General features: G+C 37.4%; 1 protein-coding gene and 9 non-coding genes across 10 annotated transcripts; 9 read left to right on the plus strand and 1 right to left on the minus strand.

The window, feature by feature from the left end:
• The first annotated feature begins 5,399 nt into the window (after window positions 1-5,399).
• On the plus strand, window positions 5,400-5,472 carry Trnaa-agc. The gene has a single exon. It is a non-coding gene; the product is annotated as a tRNA-Ala (tRNA).
• A 760-nt stretch (window positions 5,473-6,232) lies between these two features.
• Window positions 6,233-6,305, plus strand: Trnaa-agc. The gene has a single exon. It is a non-coding gene; the product is annotated as a tRNA-Ala (tRNA).
• A 1,060-nt stretch (window positions 6,306-7,365) lies between these two features.
• Window positions 7,366-7,438, plus strand: Trnaa-agc. The gene has a single exon. It is a non-coding gene; the product is annotated as a tRNA-Ala (tRNA).
• A 760-nt stretch (window positions 7,439-8,198) lies between these two features.
• Trnaa-agc lies at window positions 8,199-8,271 on the plus strand. Its single transcript has one exon. It is a non-coding gene; the product is annotated as a tRNA-Ala (tRNA).
• Window positions 8,272-8,647: 376 nt separating this feature from the next.
• Window positions 8,648-8,720, plus strand: Trnaa-agc. The gene has a single exon. It is a non-coding gene; the product is annotated as a tRNA-Ala (tRNA).
• Window positions 8,721-9,170: 450 nt separating this feature from the next.
• On the plus strand, window positions 9,171-9,243 carry Trnaa-agc. Its single transcript has one exon. It is a non-coding gene; the product is annotated as a tRNA-Ala (tRNA).
• A 728-nt stretch (window positions 9,244-9,971) lies between these two features.
• Trnaa-agc lies at window positions 9,972-10,044 on the plus strand. The gene has a single exon. It is a non-coding gene; the product is annotated as a tRNA-Ala (tRNA).
• Window positions 10,045-10,770: 726 nt separating this feature from the next.
• Trnaa-agc lies at window positions 10,771-10,843 on the plus strand. Its single transcript has one exon. It is a non-coding gene; the product is annotated as a tRNA-Ala (tRNA).
• A 1,175-nt stretch (window positions 10,844-12,018) lies between these two features.
• Trnaa-agc lies at window positions 12,019-12,091 on the plus strand. Its single transcript has one exon. It is a non-coding gene; the product is annotated as a tRNA-Ala (tRNA).
• Window positions 12,092-13,731: 1,640 nt separating this feature from the next.
• Window positions 13,732-15,321, minus strand: LOC113374377. The gene has a single exon (XM_026614469.1). The coding sequence runs from the start codon at window positions 15,319-15,321 to the stop codon at window positions 13,732-13,734; it is 1,590 nt and encodes a 529-aa protein (XP_026470254.1).
• Between the last annotated feature and the right edge of the window lie 3,976 nt (window positions 15,322-19,297).

Genomic DNA, 19,297 nt, shown 5'->3' on the forward strand with positions numbered 1-19,297 from the left:
ATCGACGCATTTATATCTAACTTATATTTAGTATATAAGTTAGTGTTCTGATGATAGATGCAAGCACCTACGCCCTCAGGACCTTTTGAACCATCTGTGAAGAAAACCTCGAAGTCGGAAAACGTGTTTTTTAATTTTATCTTCAATTTCTAATCTATACCCCCAATCAATTGGACTGCTATATATATTACAAAATTCCGTCTGTATGATATTTTGAAGGTTTGTAGTCGTGATTTCATAGTTGAAGTAGAATTTTGTTGCTTTGTTTTGTTCTTCTAATGGCTTGCATTTGTATTCAGTTTCTGAGATCACTGACATAAGTATAGGTTTCTTATTATTCTGCCAATATTGTCTGTTCTGACAGTTGTTAGCACTACTAATTTTTTGTATCACCTCTACGTTGTTGGACCTTATTCTGTCAATAACGAATTCGTTGCTAACAGTTTCCTCCTCAAATGCAGAGGCATTATGTGTGCTTCCACATAAGGCGTTAATGGGCGTTTGAACGCAAAACTCCCAGGCAATACCTTATAGCTTTATTTTGCAGGGTATCCAGTTTGCGTAGTAGATTTTTACTTGCATCCCCATAAAATGAAGCAGCCATAATCAAGTTTAGATAATATAAGCTGTTTATATATCCTGATTGCAACCTTCACGTCAGCGCCATACATCATGTGATTTAATACTCTCAAGATATTTAATGCATCTTCACATTTTCTTGACAGATTTTCCAAATGTGGACCCCATCGTAATTTGTTATCTATAGTCCAACCCAGACATTTTGTGGTAGTTTGTATTTTTAAGGTGTATCTACTAATTTTATTGACTCCATCGCAATAGAATTCCTTTGTCTGGTGAAAAACGATACTGCACTTTATTCTCGGAGATTGAAAATCCCAGTGATGTGGTCCATTTTCCAAATGACGTCATGGTCTGATCCATTTTTTTGATCACATCATTTAATGACACTCCACTATGTGATAATATTAGATCATCTGCATATTGCATGATCCGAGCGTCCTGGCCAATCTCATTTTGAAGGTGTGCCGTCGTGTATACGTTGAACAACAAGGGACTAAGGACAGAACCCTGAGGTAAGCCTTCCGACATATACCGTGGCCCATAATGTGTATCTTTACATCTGAGGACTAATTTCGATCTTTCAATAAGTGATAATGTGAACAATAAATCTCTTAGGGAGTTTTAAGTCATATAAAATGTTTATTAAAATCGGTATTTGAACCCTGTGTGTATGCGTTCTCCAAATCCAAGTTGATAGTCAATACACATTTTTCTTGGCCAGGTTGTTGTGAATTTCATAGACGAAACTAGTTAGAACATCATACTGCCTCTTTTGTTTCTGAAACCTTGCATGTAACTTGGCAATTTCTTCTTATTCTCGAGCCACCACTCGATTCTTCTTTCATTAAGCGTTCGAATGTTTTGGAACATACATGACGCTAGAGAAATCGGCCGATATGATTCTATTTTGTTGCATCCTTATTAGGCTTTAGAACTGGTATTGTGATATATGTCCTCCAGTCTTTTACAGCAATCTCTTTAGTCCAGATGTCGTTGAAGACCTTCAGTAGAATTTTTTTCCCTTATCTGATAGGTTACTTAGCATGGGGTAATGTATATTGTCATTACCCGGCGCAGTATTACTATTCCTTTTAGTGCCAAATGTAATCATCAATGGTAAAGGGACCTTCTAATTCGTCATTTTTTTCCATGTCCTGTATGTTGACGTCATTAATTACCGTATCCGGAGTAAGTGAGTTAAGAAACTGATCAGCTAAGTTATTAGGAAATGCATTGGTTCGAGTGGCTCCATTTTTCATGACCTTTATATGGTGCCAGATTTGTTGTGAAGACATGTCTCTGGAGAAAGAGTTACAAAACTCTGTCCATTTATCGTATTTTTTTCTTTTTAAATACAAATCGACACTTAGCTACCGCTCGCTTGTATTTTATATAATTGTCTATGTTTGGTATTTCTTTGTATTTCTTATTGCTTCCGATTTTATTTTCTTCACTTTGTTGCACTCCTCGTCCCACCAAGGATTTGATTTATTTCTATATTTCGTACCCAAATACGGATTTGTTTTTGGAATATTCATTAGTGCTGCATTATTAATGCATTCAATAAACTTGGAATAGGAAATCATCGGATTAGAGTTGAGATTAGTATTCGACAAACATTCTGTCTACAGTTTGCGCATAACCTGACCAATCTGCATCTTTAATTTTCCACCGATATCTGTTACTGGACTATGATTGTATTTAAACTTATTATCATTGCCTAATTTAACATTAATACTAATTGCTAAATGATCAGACCCTAGAGTTCATTTAATACACTCCATTCAGCCCTAATCATCACTGATGGGCTGCATATTGTAAGTCTACGCGGAAGGATTCCTATCGTGTCTTCTTATCATTGTAGGTGTTCCGTCATTCATAAGACATAAACCCTCTGAGTTTATGGCTTCACTAAGATTATGCCTGCATTATTGTTTTTAACCCTCCAAAACTTATGTGGTGAGCATTACAGTCCCCTGCTAGTATTAACGGTTGATTTAGTTCCTGGAATAGCGACACCCAATATTCCGTTCCTGTCTTGTGCCCGGGGGCACAATAAATCGCCACAATATTAAGTGTTATGTTATGTATGGCCAGCTTAATCCACAAATCTGAATTTTATTGGTAATGAAACTGTTTAAATTTAACGTCTGAATTGGTATCTTCGGTGGATAAGTATTCCAACTCCTCCATAACCATCTTCCTATTCTTTGATATAAAGGCGTATCAGATATCTGAAATCTATTATTATCTTTGAGCCATGTTTCAGATAATATTACGATATCTATATGGTTGGTGTGTTTAAATAGGATTCTAGATGCAGCTTATTTGAAAAAACAGATCTGATATTGATTTGAATAATTTTAGCATTATTATTATATATATTATTATTTTAAGTTATTATCACTAAATAATTTTAAGCTTCCATACGTAATATACTGTGCTCACAGCCAAATCAAACTTGTTTGTCGGGTCCAACTTTGGACCTCATCATTTTGTTTAGTATTTCTGACAACAGGTTATAATGTTCAGCGCTATAGGAATGTATATATGTTTAATTTTTCAATGAATTCGTTTAAGAAATTTAATGAACCATCTTGTTGAACATTGCTATTATTTTCGACTATTGCAGATTCACGTTCACGCTCGGTTTTAACCTTTTTTTCTGGGTTGAGGTTAAATTCGGGTTTTGTTATTTCTATTTGATACAGGTTCTTCACTGACTGTTTTTTATTGAGGATCCAGAATTGAATGGAGTATTGCTTTTGTAATTTTGTAAGTCGCTCTTTTAGGTTTATGAAAGGTGTCGGATTTAAAAATTCCGGTTGCTCCTCCTCCTCTAAATCAGAAAGGGCGTCGAACCTATTTTTAGTTATCTTGCTGTCTGTACTAGATGCAGGTTTTGCATACAAACCTGGAAATTCTTTATCTTTGCCCGTGAAACTGAATCCGGCTTTTGACTTGTTTGCATAGCTGTCTTTATATAATATATTTCTGGCTTCATGGTATGCTAGATTCTGCCAAGCCATAATTTCTTTAATTTTTTTATTTTTAATAAATACCGTGCATTCTTTATCATTTGCAGGGTGATCCCCATTGCACAACGCACATAGAAATTTTGGATGCTATACATATTTTCGCATTATGTCTCCGGAACATTTCATACATCTCTCTTTTCCTCTACATTGGTCCTTAACGTGATTGAACCGACAGCATTTGTAGCATTGGACCACTTTCTGTACAAACGGTCGAACCTCACATTTTACCGAATGTATAGCTACCTTATTCGGTAAACTTTGCCCCCTAAACGTTAATTTGACACATTGTGATGAGTATTTTATGTATTATTATTTTTCGGTCTTAAACATACCACGTCTATAACCGGAATGTCTGTTTCAATGGCGTTTATAATTTCTTGTTCTGAGAGATTCGCATCCACATCAAATATTATGCCATGCCTTGCAAGTAGGTATTTTGGGATGTATGCCTTCAGATTATTTTTTTCTAAAATTTTGTCATCTAGAATTTTGTTCGCCACCCTGGCGCTTTTAAATTCCATCTTTACTTTATTTTTTTCCTATACCGAAACTTCTGTCAAACCAAATTTGAAATATGCCCCTTGCATTATGTATGATTTTTCCCAAGGCCATCGGGTGTAGTCGGCCTATATTTTTGTCCTTGGATTCAACAAATATAGTGTAAGGGCCCATATCGCAACCTTCGAAACGTATCAAATTATTTAATGGATTAACTCTTTCATCTGATTTATTTTGATCGTTTATATTGTTATCACTTATTAGATCTTTTGTTATTTCCATTGTTGTATCACTATTATTTGACGCTAAATTACGGTTTTCCCCTTTGTTTTCCTTTTGTTCTAACGTTTCCCTTTTATTACTATCTGCACTTACATCGTTGATATTATATTTATAATTAACATTAACACTATTCTTAATGTTCAAATCACAACTACTAACTGATTCATTTTCTACACTAATTACACTTTCAGTATCACAAAAATCCATGTCACTCGATCTATTTAAACAAGTGTTCTTTGCATCTGCTGTTATCTCTCCAATCGCAGAGCGGCAGGTAAAAAGGTTTGGGTCAGGTGGTCGGCCGCACTGACCATCCGACTCGGAAGACATTATGCAATTATTTACGATTTATTTATTCGATGTGAATCGCTCGGCTGCTACAATCGAACTGATAAAAATGGTTGTGAGTGGTTGTCGAGAATAAAACAAGTAAAACCTTTGAATAAAATGTAGTCACTTGCCGGGGGCGTAGATCAAGTGGTAGAGCGCTCGCTTAGCATGTGAAATTTACTGGTATCGATACCCGACGCTTTCAAATCTTACTGTGTTATGTCTTGATGATGATAAAAATTGTTGTGAGGGATTTTTAAGTATAAAATACGTGAAATTTCTGAATGAAATGTCTTCACTTGCAGGGTGCCGGTGCCGATATGATAAAAATTGTTGAGAGGTTGTTGAGAATGAAACACGTGAAACCTTTGAATAAAATGGCGTTATTTGCCGGGGACGTAGCTCAAGTGGTAGAGCGCTCCTTTAGCGTGTGGGAGGTACCGTGATTCATAACCGGCGCTTTCAAAACTTAGTTTAATATGTCTTGATGACGAAAAAAATTGTTGCAAGCGATTATTAAGTATAAAATACGTGAAATTTTTGAATGCAATGGATTCACTTGCAGAGTACCGGGGTCGATACTCGGCGCTTCTAAATCTTACTATTTTGTCTTGGTAACAATAAAAATTGTTGAGAGTGGTTGTTGAAAATAAACCAATAACATACGTTGGGGGCGTAGCTCAAGTGGTAGAGCGCTCGCTTAGCATGTGAGAGGTACCGGGATCGATACCCGGCGCTTCCAAATCTTACTATTTTATGTCTTGGTGACGATAAAAATTGTTGTGAGAGATTGTTGAGTATGAAGCACGTGAAACCTTGATTGTTTAGCATGTGAGAGGTATCAGGATCGATACGCGGTGCTTCCAAATCTAACTTTTTTATATCGTGGTGACGATAAAAATGGTTGTGAGTGGTTGTCGAGAATAAAACAAGTAAAACCTTTGAATAAAATGTAGTCACTTGCCGGGGGCGTAGATCAAGTGGTAGAGCGCTCGCTTAGCATGTGAAAGTTACTGGTATCGATACCCGACGCTTTCAAATCTTACTTTGTTATGTCTTGATGATGATAAAAATTGTTGTGAGGGATTTTTAAGTATAAAATACGTGAAATTTCTGAATGAAATGTCTTCACTTGCAGGGTGCCGGTGCCGATATGATAAAAATTGTTGAGAGGTTGTTGAGAATGAAACACGTGAAACCTTTGAATAAAATGGCGTTATTTGCCGGGGACGTAGCTCAAGTGGTAGAGCGCTCCTTTAGCGTGTGGGAGGTACCGTGATTCATAACCGGCGCTTTCAAAACTTAGTTTAATATGTCTTGATGGCGAAAAAAATTGTTGCAAGCGATTTTTAAGTATAAAATACGTGAAATTTTTGAATGCAATGGATTCACTTGCAGAGTACCGGGGTCGATACTCGGCGCTTCTAAATCTTACTATTTTGTCTTGGTAACAATAAAAATTGTTGAGAGTGGTTGTTGAAAATAAACCAATAACATACGTTGGGGGCGTAGCTCAAGTGGTAGAGCGCTCGCTTAGCATGTGAGAGGTACCGGGATCGATACCCGGCGCTTCCAAATCTTAGAATTTTATGTCTAAGTGACGATAAAAATTGTTGTGAATGATTGTTGAGTATAAAACACGTGAAACCTTTAAATGAAAATGCGTTATTTGCCAGGGACATAGATCAAGTGGTAGAGCGCTCGCTTAGCGTGTGCGAGGTACCGGGATAGATATCCGGCGCTTGTGTGGTTGTTGAGAATAAAACACGTGAAACCTTTGAATAAAATGGTGTCGCTTGACGGGGGCGTAGTTCAAGTGGTAGAGCGCTCGCTTAGCATGTGAGAGGTACCGGGATCGATATCTGGCGCTCCCAAATCTTGCTATTTTATGTCTTGGTGACGATAAAAATTGTTGTGAGAGATTGTTGAGTATGAAGCACGTGAAACCTTGATTGCTTAATATGTGAGAGATACCAGGATCGATACGCGGTGCTTCCAAAACTAACTTTCTTACATCGTGGTGACGATAAAAATTGTTGTGAGTGGTTGTTGAGAATAAAACAAGTAAAACCTTTGAATAAAATGTAGTCACTTGACGGAGGCGTAGATCAAGTGGTAGAGCGCTCGCTTAGCATGTAACAGTTACTGGTATCCATACCCGATGCTTTCAAATCTTACTTTGTTATGTCTTGATGATGATAAAAATTGTTGTGAGTGATTTTTAAGTATAAAATACGTGAAATTTCTGAATGAAATGTTTTCACTTGCAGGGTACCGGTGCCGATAAGATAAAAATTATTGAGAGGTTGTTGAGAATAAAACACGTGAAACCTTTGAATAAAATGGCGTTATTTGCTGGGGACGTAGCTCAAGTGGTAGAGCGCTCGTTTAGCGTGTGGGAGGTACCGTTATACAAAATTGGCGCTTTCAAAACTTAGTTTATTATGTCTTGATGACGAAGAAAATTGTTGCAAGTGATTATTAAGTATGAAATACGTGGAATTTTTGAATGCAATGGATTCACTTGCATAGTACCGGGGTCGATACTTGGCGCTTTCAAATCTTACTATTTTGTCTTGGTAACAAGAAAAATTGTTGAGAGTGGTTGTTGAAAATAAAAACAATAACATATGTTGGGGGCGTAGCTCAAGTGGTAGAGCGCTCGCTTAGCATGTGAGAGGTACCGGGATCGATACCCGGCGCTTCCAAATCTTACTATTTTATGTCTTGGTGACGATAAAAATTGTTGTGAGAGATTGTTGAGTATGAAGCACGTGAAACCTTGATTGTTTAGCATGTGAGAGGTATCAGGATCGATACGCGGTGCTTCCAAATCTAACTTTTTTATATCGTGGTGACGATAAAAATGGTTGTGAGTGGTTGTCGAGAATAAAACAAGTAAAACCTTTGAATAAAATGTAGTCACTTGCCGGGGGCGTAGATCAAGTGGTAGAGCGCTCGCTTAGCATGTGAAAGTTACTGGTATCGATACCCGACGCTTTCAAATCTTACTTTGTTATGTCTTGATGATGATAAAAATTGTTGTGAGTGATTTTTAAGTATAAAATACGTGAAATTTTTGAATGAAATGGCTTCACTTGCAGGGTACCGGTGCCGATACGATAAAAATTGTTGAGTGGTTGTTGAGAATAAAACACGTGAAACCTTTGAATAAAATGGCGTTATTTGCCGGAGAAGTAGCTCAAGTGGTAGAGCGCTCGTTTAGCGTGTGGGAGGTACCGTGATTCATAACCGGCGCTTTCAAAACTTAGTTGAATATGTCTTGATGACGAAAAAAATTGTTGCAAGCGATTGTTAAGTATAAAATACGTGAAATTTTTGAATGCAATGGATTCACTTGCAGAGTACCGAGGTCGATACTTGGCGCTTTCAAATCTTACTATTTTGTCTTGGTAACAAGAAAAATTGTTGAGAGTGGTTGTTGAAAATAAAACAATAACATATGTTGGGGGCGTAGCTCAAGTGGTAGAGCGCTCGCTTAGCATGTGAGAGGTACCGGGATCGATACCCGGCGCTTCCAAATCTTAGAATTTTATGTCTAGGTGACGATAAAAATTGTTGTGAATGATTGTTGAGTATAAAACACGTGAAACCTTTAAATGAAAATGTGTTATTTGCCGGGGACGTAGGTCAAGTGGTAGAGCGCTTGCTTAGCGTGTGGGAGGTACCGTGATACATAATTGGCGCTTTCAAAACTTCGTTTATTACGTCTTGATGACGAACAAAATTGTTGCAAGTGATTATTAAGTATGAAATACGTGGAATTTTTGAATGCAATGGATTCACTTGCAGAGTACCGGGGTCGATACTCGGCGCTTCTAAATCTTACTATTTTGTCTTGGTAACAATAAAAATTGTTGAGAGTGGTTGTTGAAAATAAACCAATAACATACGTTGGGGGCGTAGCTCAAGTGGTAGAGCGCTCGCTTAGCATGTGAGAGGTACCGGGATCGATACCCGGCGCTTCCAAATCTTAGAATTTTATGTCTGGGTGACGATAAAAATTATTGTGAATGATTGTTGAGTATAAAACACGTGAAACCTTCAAACGAAATTGCGTTATTTGCCGGGGACGTAGATCAAGGAGTAGAGCGCTCGCTTAGCGTGTGGGAGGTACCGGGATAGATACCCGGCGTTTGTGTGGTTGTTGAGAAAAAAACACGTGAAACCTTTGAAGAAAATGGTGTCGCATGACGGGAGCGTAGCTCAAGTGGTAGACTGCTTGCTTAGCATGTGAGAGGTACCGGGATCGATACCCGGCGCTTCCAAATCTTACTATTTTATGTCTTGGTGACGATAAAAATTGTTGTGAGAGATTGTTGAGTATAAAGCACGTGAAACCTTGATTTCTTAGCATGTGAGAGATACCAGGATCGATACGCGGTGCTTCCAAAACTAACTTTCTTGGTGTCGCATGACGGGAGCGTAGCTCAAGTGGAAGAGCGCTTGCTTAGCATGTGAGAGGTACCGGGATCGATACCCGGCGCTTCCAAATATTACTATTTTATGTCTTGTTGACAATAAAAATTGTTGTGAGAGATTGTTGAGTATAAAGCACGTAAAACCTTGATTGCTTAGCATGTGAGAGATACCAGGATCGATACGCGGTGCTTCCAAAACTAACATTCTTGGTGTCGCATGAGGGGAGCGTAGCTCAAGTGGAAGAGCGCTTGCTTACTTGACGGAGGCGTAGATCAAGTGGTAGAGCGCTCGCTTAGCATGTAACAGTTACTGGTATCCATACCCGATGCTTTCAAATCTTACTTTGTTATGTCTTGATGATGATAAAAATTGTTGTGAGTGATTTTTAAGTATAAAATACGTGAAATTTCTGAATGAAATGTCTTCACTTGCAGGGTGCCGGTGCCGATATGATAAAAATTGTTGAGAGGTTGTTGAGAATGAAACACGTGAAACCTTTGAATAAAATGGCGTTATTTGCCGGGGACGTAGCTCAAGTGGTAGAGCGCTCCTTTAGCGTGTGGGAGGTACCGTGATTCATAACCGGCGCTTTCAAAACTTAGTTTAATATGTCTTGATGGCGAAAAAAATTGTTGCAAGCGATTTTTAAGTATAAAATACGTGAAATTTTTGAATGCAATGGATTCACTTGCAGAGTACCGGGGTCGATACTTGGCGCTTTCAAATCTTACTATTTTGTCTTGGTAACAAGAAAAATTGTTGAGAGTGGTTGTTGAAAATAAAACAATAACATATGTTGGGGGCGTAGCTCAAGTGGTAGAGCGCTCGCTTAGCATGTGAGAGGTACCGGGATCGATACCCGGCGCTTCCAAATCTTAGAATTTTATGTCTAGGTGACGATAAAAATTGTTGTGAATGATTGTTGAGTATAAAACACGTGGTGAAACACGTGAGAGTTACCGGGATCGATACCCGGCGCTTCCAAATCTTACTATTTTATGTCTTGGTGACGATAAAAATTGTTGTGAGAGATTGTTGAGTATGAAGCACGTGAAACCTTGATTGCTTAGCATGTGAGAGGTACCAGGATCGATACGCGGTGCTTCCAAATCTAATTTTTTTATATCGTGGTGACGATAAAAATGGTTGTGAGTGGTTGTTGAGAATAAAATGTAGTCACTTGACGGAGGCGTAGATCAAGTTGTAGACGCTCGCTTAGCATGTAAGAGTTACTGGTATCGATACCCGACGCTTTCAAATCTTACTTTGTTAGGTCTTGATTATGATAAAAATTGTTGTGAGTGATTTTTAAGTATAAAATACGTGAAATTTCTGAATGAAATGGCTTCACTTGCAGGGTACCGGTGCCGATACGATAAAAATTGTTGAGTGGTTGTTGAGAATAAAACACGTGAAACCTTTGAATAAAATGACGTTATTTGCCGGAGAAGTAGCTCAAGTGGTAGAGCGCTCGTTTAGCGTGAGGAAGGTACCGTGATTCATAACCGGCGCTTTCAAAACTTAGTTTAATATGTCTTGATGACGAAAAAAATTGTTTGAAAACGTGAAACCTTTGAATAAAATGGTGTCGCTTGACGGGGGCGTAGCTCAAGTGGTAGAGCGCTCGCTTAGCATGTGAGAGGTACCGGGATCGATACCCGGCGCTTCCAAATCTTACTATTTTATGTCTTGGTGACGATAAAAATTGTTGTGAGAGATTGTTGAGTATGAACCACGTGAAACCTTGATTGCTTAGCATGTGCGAGGTACCAGGATCGATACGCGGTGCTTCCAAATCTAATTTTTTTATATCGTGGTAACGATAAAAATTATTGTGAATGATTGTTGAGTATAAAACAATTCAAACGAAATTGCGTTATTTGCCGGGGACGTAGATCAAGTGGTAGAGCGCTCGCTTAGCGTGTGGGAGGTACCGGGATAGATACCCGGCGTTTGTGTGGTTGTTGAGAATAAAACACGTGAAACCTTTGAATAAAATGGTGTCGCATGACGGGAGCGTAGCTCAAGTGGTAGAGCGCTTGCTTAGCGTGTGAGCGGTACCGGGATCGATATCTGGCGCTCCCAAATCTTACTATTTTATGTCTTGGTGATGATAAAAATTGTTGTGAGAGATTGTTGAGTATAAAGCACGTGAAACCTTGATTGCTTAGTATGTGAGAGATACCAGGATCAATACGCGGTGCTTCCAAAACTAACTTTCTTACATCGTGGTGACGATAAAAATTGTTGTGAGTGGTTGTTGAGAATAAAACAAGTAAAACCTTTGAATAAAATGGTGTCGCTTGACGGGGGCGTAGTTCAAGTGGTAGAGCGCTCGCTTAGCATGTAACAGTTACTGGTATCCATACCCGACGCTTTCAAATCTTACTTTGTTATGTCTTGATGATGATAAAAATTGTTGTGAGTGATTTTTAAGTATAAAATACGTGAAATTTCTGAATGAAATATTTTCACTTGCAGGGTACCGGTGCCGATAAGATACAAATTATTGAGAGGTTGTTGAGATTAAAACACGTGAAACCTTTGAATAAAATGGCGTTATTTGCCGGGGACGTAGCTCAAGTGGTAGAGCGCTCGTTTAGCGTGTGGGAGGTACCGTTATACAAAATTGGCGCTTTCAAAACTTAGTTTATTATGTCTTGATGACGAAGAAAATTGTTGCAAGTGATTATTAAGTATGAAATACGTGGAATTTTTGAATGCAATGGATTCACTTGCAGAGTACCGGGGTCGATACTTGGCGCTTTCAAATCTTACTATTTTGTCTTGGTAACAAGAAAAATTGTTGAGAGTGGTTGTTGAAAATAAAACAATAACATATGTTGGGGGCGTAGCTCAAGTGGTAGAGCGCTCGCTTAGCATGTGAGAGGTACCGGGATCGATACCTGGCGCTTCCAAATCTTAGAATTTTATGTCTAGGTGACGATAAAAATTGTTGTGAATGATTGTTGAGTATAAAACACGTGGTAAAACACGTGAGAGGTACCGGGATCGATACCCGGCGCTTCCAAATCTTACTATTTTATGTCTTGGTGACGATAAAAATTGTTGTGAGAGATTGTTGAGTATGAAGCACGTGAAACCTTGATTGCTTAGCATGTGAGAGGTACCAGGATCAATACGCGGTGCTTCCAAATCTATTTTTTTTATATCGTGGTGACAATAAAAATGGTTGTGAGTGGTTGTTGAGAATAAAACAAGTAAAACGTTTGAATAAAATGTAGTCACTTGACGGAGGCGTAGATCAAGTGGTAGAGCGCTCGCTTAGCATGTAAGAGTTACTGGTATCGATACCCGACGCTTTCAAATCTTATTTTGTTATGTCTTGATGATGATAAAAATTGTTGTGAGTGATTTTTAAGTATAAAATACGTGAAATTTCTGAATGAAATGGCTTCACTTGCAGGGTACCGGTGCCGATGCGATAAAAATTGTTGAGTCGTTGTTGAGAATAAAACACGTGAAACCTTTGAATAAAATGGCGTTATTTGCCGGAAAAGCAGCTCAAGTGGTAGAGCGCTCGTTTAGCGTGTGGGAGGTACCGTGATTCATAACCGGAGCTGTCAAAACTTAGTTTAATATGTCTTGATGACGAAAAAAATTGTTGCAAGCGATTATTAAGTATAAAATACGTAAAATTTTTGAATGCAATGGATTCACTTGCAGAGTACCGGGGTCGATACTCGGCGCTTCTAAATCTTACTATTTTGTCTTGCCAACAATAAAAATTGTTGAAAGTTGTTGTCGAAAATAAACCAACAACATGCGTTGGGGGCGTAGCTCAAGTGGTAGAGCGCTCGCTTAGCATGTGAGAGGTAACGGGATCGATATCCGGCGCTTCCAAATCTTACTATTTTATGTCTTGGAGACGATAAAAATTGTTGTGAGAGATTGTTGAGTATGAAGCACGTGAAACCTTGATTGCTTAGCATGTGAGAGGTACCAGGATCGATACGCGGTGCTTCCAAATCTAATTTTTTTATATCGTAGTGACGATAAAAATGGTTTTTTTTTTTTTTTTTTTTTTATTTATTTTTTATTGGCTTTGTAAGCTTGTACATTGGCCATTGTCTACAGAATTTCACATCTACAAAAATTAAGACTATTATACATATATATATAAATCCACATGCATACATACTCATTCACACACCTATATATATATATATACACATACATATACATATATATACATACACACGCATATACATACACAAAGACACATCAATATACATATACACCTAATTTTAATTACACATGTTGAATCTCTATACCATTAATCTAGTTTCACATATATACTCGTATATAGCATCATAAGTTACAGTGTCTGCCAACATCAGTCTCAGGTTTGTGGGAAGTGGGATCCTCAGTTTTGTTAATTTATTCCATAGTTTTTCTCTTTTTTCCTCCATATGTCTACACTCCATAATTAGGTGATTGGCATCTGCATTATTTGCTTCGCCAAGACAATGACAATACGGATTGATGTTAATTCCGATCCTATTCAAGTGGAAAGGCGTAAAGGTGTGATTGGTTCTCAGACGATTAAAAATGCAGTAAAAATGACGACTCCTCGTAAATTTGTCAACCATGGTCTGACAGGAATTTGTTCTTGTATGGCTGCATAAAACTGTCCTTTTTCACGACTTGACTCTTGGAATTCCAATTGCCACTCCTTGTATATCTTTGCCTTAAATAGGTTTTTGATATCTTGGTGGGATATTCCATCTTCTACGATTATACCCGTGTTTATTGCATCTTTTGCTCCTTTGTCAGCAGCTTCATTCCCTGTTACTCCAATATGACTCTTGATCCAAATTAAGTAAACGGATTTTCTTTTCGAGAGTATGTTATGTATATGATTAAGAGTATCTAACACTAAAAAACTTGGGTCCCTGCCTATAGATAGCAGGCTCTCTAAAGATGATCGGCTATCACTGAATACAACGGCTTTCTCCAAGCTAAGTGAGGCGATGTTCCGAATACATTTGTTTATGGCGTACATTTCAGCTGTATAAATCGACGCATTTATATCTAACTTATATTTAGTATATAAGTTAGTGTTCTGATGATAGATGCAAGCACCTACGCCCTCAGGACCTTTTGAACCATCTGTGAAGAAAACCTCGAAGTCCGGAAACGTGTTTTTAATTTTATCTTCAATTTCTAATCTATACCCCCAATCAATTGGACTGCTATATATATTACAAAATTCCGTCTGTATGATATTTTGAAGGTTTGTAGTCGTGATTTCATAGTTGAAGTAGAATTTTGTTGCTTTGTTTTGTTCTTCTAATGGCTTGCATTTGTATTCAGTTTCTGAGATCACTGACATAAGTATAGGTTTCTTCTTATTCTGCCAATATTGTCTGTTCTGACAGTTGTTAGCACTACTAATTTTTTGTATCACCTCTACGTTGTTGGACCTTATTCTGTCAATAACGAATTTCGTTGCTAACAGTTTCCTCCTCAAATGCAGAGGCATTATGTGTGCTTCCACATGTAAGGCGTTAATGGGCGTTGAACGCAAAACTCCCAGGCAATACCTTATAGCTTTATTTTGCAGGGTATCCAGTTTGCGTAGTAGATTTTTACTTGCATCCCCATAAATGAAGCAGCCATAATCAAGTTTAGATAATATAAGCTGTTTATATATCCTGATTGCAACCTTCACGTCAGCGCCATACATCATGTGATTTAATACTCTCAAGATATTTAATGCATCTTCACATTTTCTTGACAGATTTTCCAAATGTGGACCCCATCGTAATTTGTTATCTATAGTCAAACCCAGACATTTTGTGGTAGTTTGTATTTTTAAGGTGTATCTACCTAATTTTATTGACTCCATCGCAATAGAATTCCTTTGTCTGGTGAAAAACGATACTGCACTTTTATTCTCGGAGATTGAAAATCCCAGTGATGTGGTCCATTTTCCAAATGACGTCATGGTCTGATCCATTTTTTTGATCACATCATTTAATGACACTCCACTATGTGATAATATTAGATCATCTGCATATTGCATGATCCGAGCGTCCTGGCCAATCTCATTTTGAAGGTGTGCCGTGTATACGTTGAACAACAAGGGACTAAGGACAGAACCCTGAGGTAAGCCTTCCGACATATACCGTGGCCCATAATGTGTATCTTTACATCTGAGGACTAATTTTCGATCTTTCAATAAGTGATAAATGTGAACAATAAATCTCTTAGGGAGTTTTAATTCATATAGAATGTTTATTAAAATCGGTATTTGAACCCTGTTGTATGCGTTCTCCAAATCCAAGTTGATAGTCAATACACAATTTTTCTTGGCCAGGTTGTTGTGAATTTCATAGACGAAACTAGTTAGAACATCATACGTGCCTCTTTTGTTTCTAAACCTTGCATGTAACTTGGCAATTTCTTCTTATTCTCGAGCCACCACTCGATTCTTCTTTTCATTAAGCGTTCGAATGTTTTGGACATACATGACGCTAGAGAAATCGGCCGATATGATTCTATTTTTGTTGCATCCTTATTAGGCTTTAGAACTGGTATTGTGATATATGTCCTCCAGTCTTTTACAGCAATCTCTTTAGTCCAGATGTCGTTGAAGACCTTCAGTAGAATTTTTTTCCCCTTATCTGATAGGTTACTTAGCATGGGGTAATGTATATTGTCATTACCCGGCGCAGTATTACTATTCCTTTTTAGTGCCAAATGTAATTCATCAATGGTAAAGGGACCTTCTAATTCGTCATTTTTTTCCATGTCCTGTATGTTGACGTCATTAATTACCGTATCCGGAGTAAGTGAGTTAAGAAACTGATCAGCTAAGTTATTAGGAAATGCATTGGTTCGAGTGGCTCCATTTTTCATGACCTTTATATGGTGCCAGATTTGTTGTGAAGACATGTCTCTGGAGAAAGAGTTACAAAACTCTGTCCATTTATCGTATTTTTTCTTTTTAAATACAAATCGACACTTAGCTACCGCTCGCTTGTATTTTATATAATTGTCTATGTTTGGTATTTCTTTGTATTTCTTAATTGCTTCCGATTTTATTTTCTTCACTTTGTTGCACTCCTCGTCCCACCAAGGATTTGATTTATTTCTATATTTCGTACCCAAATACGGATTTGTTTTTGGAATATTCATTAGTGCTGCATTATTAATGCATTCAATAAACTTGGAATAGGAAATCATCGGATTAGAGTTGAGATTAGTATTCGACAACATTCTGTCTACAGTTTGCGCATAACCTGACCAATCTGCATCTTTAATTTTCCACCGATATCTGTTTACTGGACTATGATTGTATTTAAACTTATTATCATTGCCTAATTTAACATTAATACTAATTGCTAAATGATCAGACCCTAGAGTTTCATTTAATACACTCCATTCAGCCCTAATCATCACTGATGGGCTGCATATTGTTAAGTCTACCGCGGAAGGATTCCTATCGTGTCTTCTTATCATTGTAGGTGTTCCGTCATTCATAAGACATAAACCCTCTGAGTTTATGGCTTCACTAAGATTTATGCCTGCATTATTGTTTTTTAACCCTCCAAAACTTATGTGGTGAGCATTACAGTCCCCTGCTAGTATTAACGGTTGATTTAGTTCCTGGAATAGCGACACCCAATATTCCGTTCCTGTCTTGTGCCCGGGGGCACAATAAATCGCCACAATATTAAGTGTTATGTTATGTATGGCCAGCTTAATTCCACAAATCTGAATTTTATTGGTAATGAAACTGTTTAAATTTAACGTCTGAAATTGGTATCTTCGGTGGATAAGTATTCCAACTCCTCCATAACCATCTTCCCTATTCTTTGATATAAAGGCGTATCCAGATATCTGAAATCTATTATTATCTTTGAGCCATGTTTCAGATAATATTACGATATCTATATGGTTGGTGTTTAAATAGGATTCTAGATGCAGCTTATTTGAAAAAACAGATCTGATATTGATTTGAATAATTTTTAGCATTATTATTATTATTATTATTTTTTTTTAAGTTATTATCACTAAATAATTTTAAGCTTCCATACGTAATATACTGTGCTCACAGCCAAATCAAACTTGTTTGTCGGGTCCAACTTTGGACCTCATCATTTTGTTTAGTATTTCTGACAACAGGTTATAATGTTCAGCGCTACTAGGAATGTATATATGTTTAATTTTTTCAATGAATTCGTTTAAGAAATTTAATGAACCATCTTGTTGAACATTGCTATTATTTTCGACTATTGCAGATTCACGTTCCACGCTCGGTTTTAACCTTTTTCTTGGGTTGAGGTTAAATTCGGTTTTGTTATTTCTATTTGATACAGGTTCCTTCACTGACTGTTTTTTTATTGAGGATCCAGAATTGAATGGAGTATTGCTTTTGGTAATTTTGTAAGTCGCTCTTTTAGGTTTATGAAAGGTTGTCGGATTTAAAAATTCCGGTTGCTCCTCCTCCTCTAAATCAGAAAGGGCGTCGAACCTATTTTTAGTTATCTTGCTGTCTGTACTAGATGCAGGTTTTGCATACAAACCTGGAAATTCTTTATCTTTGCCCGTGAAACTGAATCCGGCTTTTGACTTGTTTGCATAGCTGTCTTTATATAATATATTTCTGGCTTCATGGTATGCTAGATTCTGCCAAGCCATAATTTCTTTAATTTTTTTATTTTTAATAAATACCGTGCATTCTTTATCATTTGCAGGGTGATCCCCATTGCACAACGCACATAGAAATTTGGATGCTATACATATTTTCGCATTATGTTCTCCGGAACATTTCATACATCTCTCTTTTCCTCTACATTGGTCCTTAACGTGATTGAACCGACAGCATTTGTAGCATTGGACCACTTTCTGTACAAACGGTCGAACCTCACATTTTACCGAATGTATAGCTACCTTATTCGGTAAACTTGTGCCCCTAAACGTTAATTTGACACATTGTGATGAGTATTTTATTGTATTATTATTTTTCGGTCTTAAACATACCACGTCTATAACCGGAATGTCTGTTTCAATGGCGTTTATAATTTCTTGTTCTGAGAGATTCGCATCCACATCAAATATTATGCCATGCCTTGCAAGTAGGTATTTTGGGATGTATGCCTTCAGATTATTTTTTTCTAAAATTTTGTCATCTAGAATTTTGTTCGCCACCCTGGCGCTTTTAAATTCCATCTTTACTTTATTTTTTCCTATAACCGAAACTTCTGTCAAACCAAATTTGAAATATGCCCCTGCATTATGTATGATTTTTCCCAAGGCCATCGGGTGTAGTCGGCCTATATTTTTGTCCTTGGATTCAACAAATATAGTGTAAGGGCCCATATCGCAACCTTCGAAACGTATCAAATTATTTAATGGATTAACTCTTTCATCTGATTTATTTTGATCGTTTATATTGTTATCACTTATTAGATCTTTTGTTATTTCCATTGTTGTATCACTATTATTTGACGCTAAATTACTGTTTTCCCCTTTGTTTTCCTTTTGTTCTAACGTTTCCCTTTTATTACTATCTGCACTTACATCGTTGATATTATATTTATAATTAACATTAACACTATTCTTAATGTTCAAATCACAACTACTAACTGATTCATTTTCTACACTAATTACACTTTCAGTATCACAAAAATCCATGTCACTCGATCTATTTAAACAAGTGTTCTTTGCATCTGCTGTTATCTCTCCAATCGCAGAGCGGCAGGTAAAAAGGTTTGGGTCAGGTGGTCGGCCGCACTGACCATCCGACTCGGAAGACATTATGCAATTATTTACGATTTATTTATTCGATGTGAATCGCTCGGCTGCTACAATCGAACTGATAAAAATGGTTGTGAGTGGTTGTCGAGAATAAAACAAGTAACCTTTGAATAAAATGTAGTCACTTGCCGGGGGCGTAGATCAGTGGTAGAGCGCTCGCTTAGCATGTGAAATTACTGGTATCGATACACGACGCTTTCAAATCTTACTGTGTTATGTCTTGATGATGATAAAAATTGTTGTGCGGGTTTTTAAGTATAAAATATGGGAAATTTTGGAATGCAATGGATTCACTTGCAGAGTACCGGGGTCGATACTCGGCGCTTCTAAATATT

Source organism: Ctenocephalides felis, unplaced genomic scaffold (genome assembly GCF_003426905.1).
Source record: "Ctenocephalides felis isolate EL2017-DRISC unplaced genomic scaffold, ASM342690v1 CF-g0.4_SCAFFOLD_01758, whole genome shotgun sequence".
Classification (NCBI taxonomy): domain Eukaryota; kingdom Metazoa; phylum Arthropoda; class Insecta; order Siphonaptera; family Pulicidae; genus Ctenocephalides; species Ctenocephalides felis.

What these genes read in the sequence shown, in the direction of transcription:
- LOC113374377 (XM_026614469.1), bottom strand. Translation starts at nt 15,321, where the DNA reads ATGTCGGAAGGCTTACCTCAGGGTTCTGTCCTTAGTCCCTTGTTGTTC.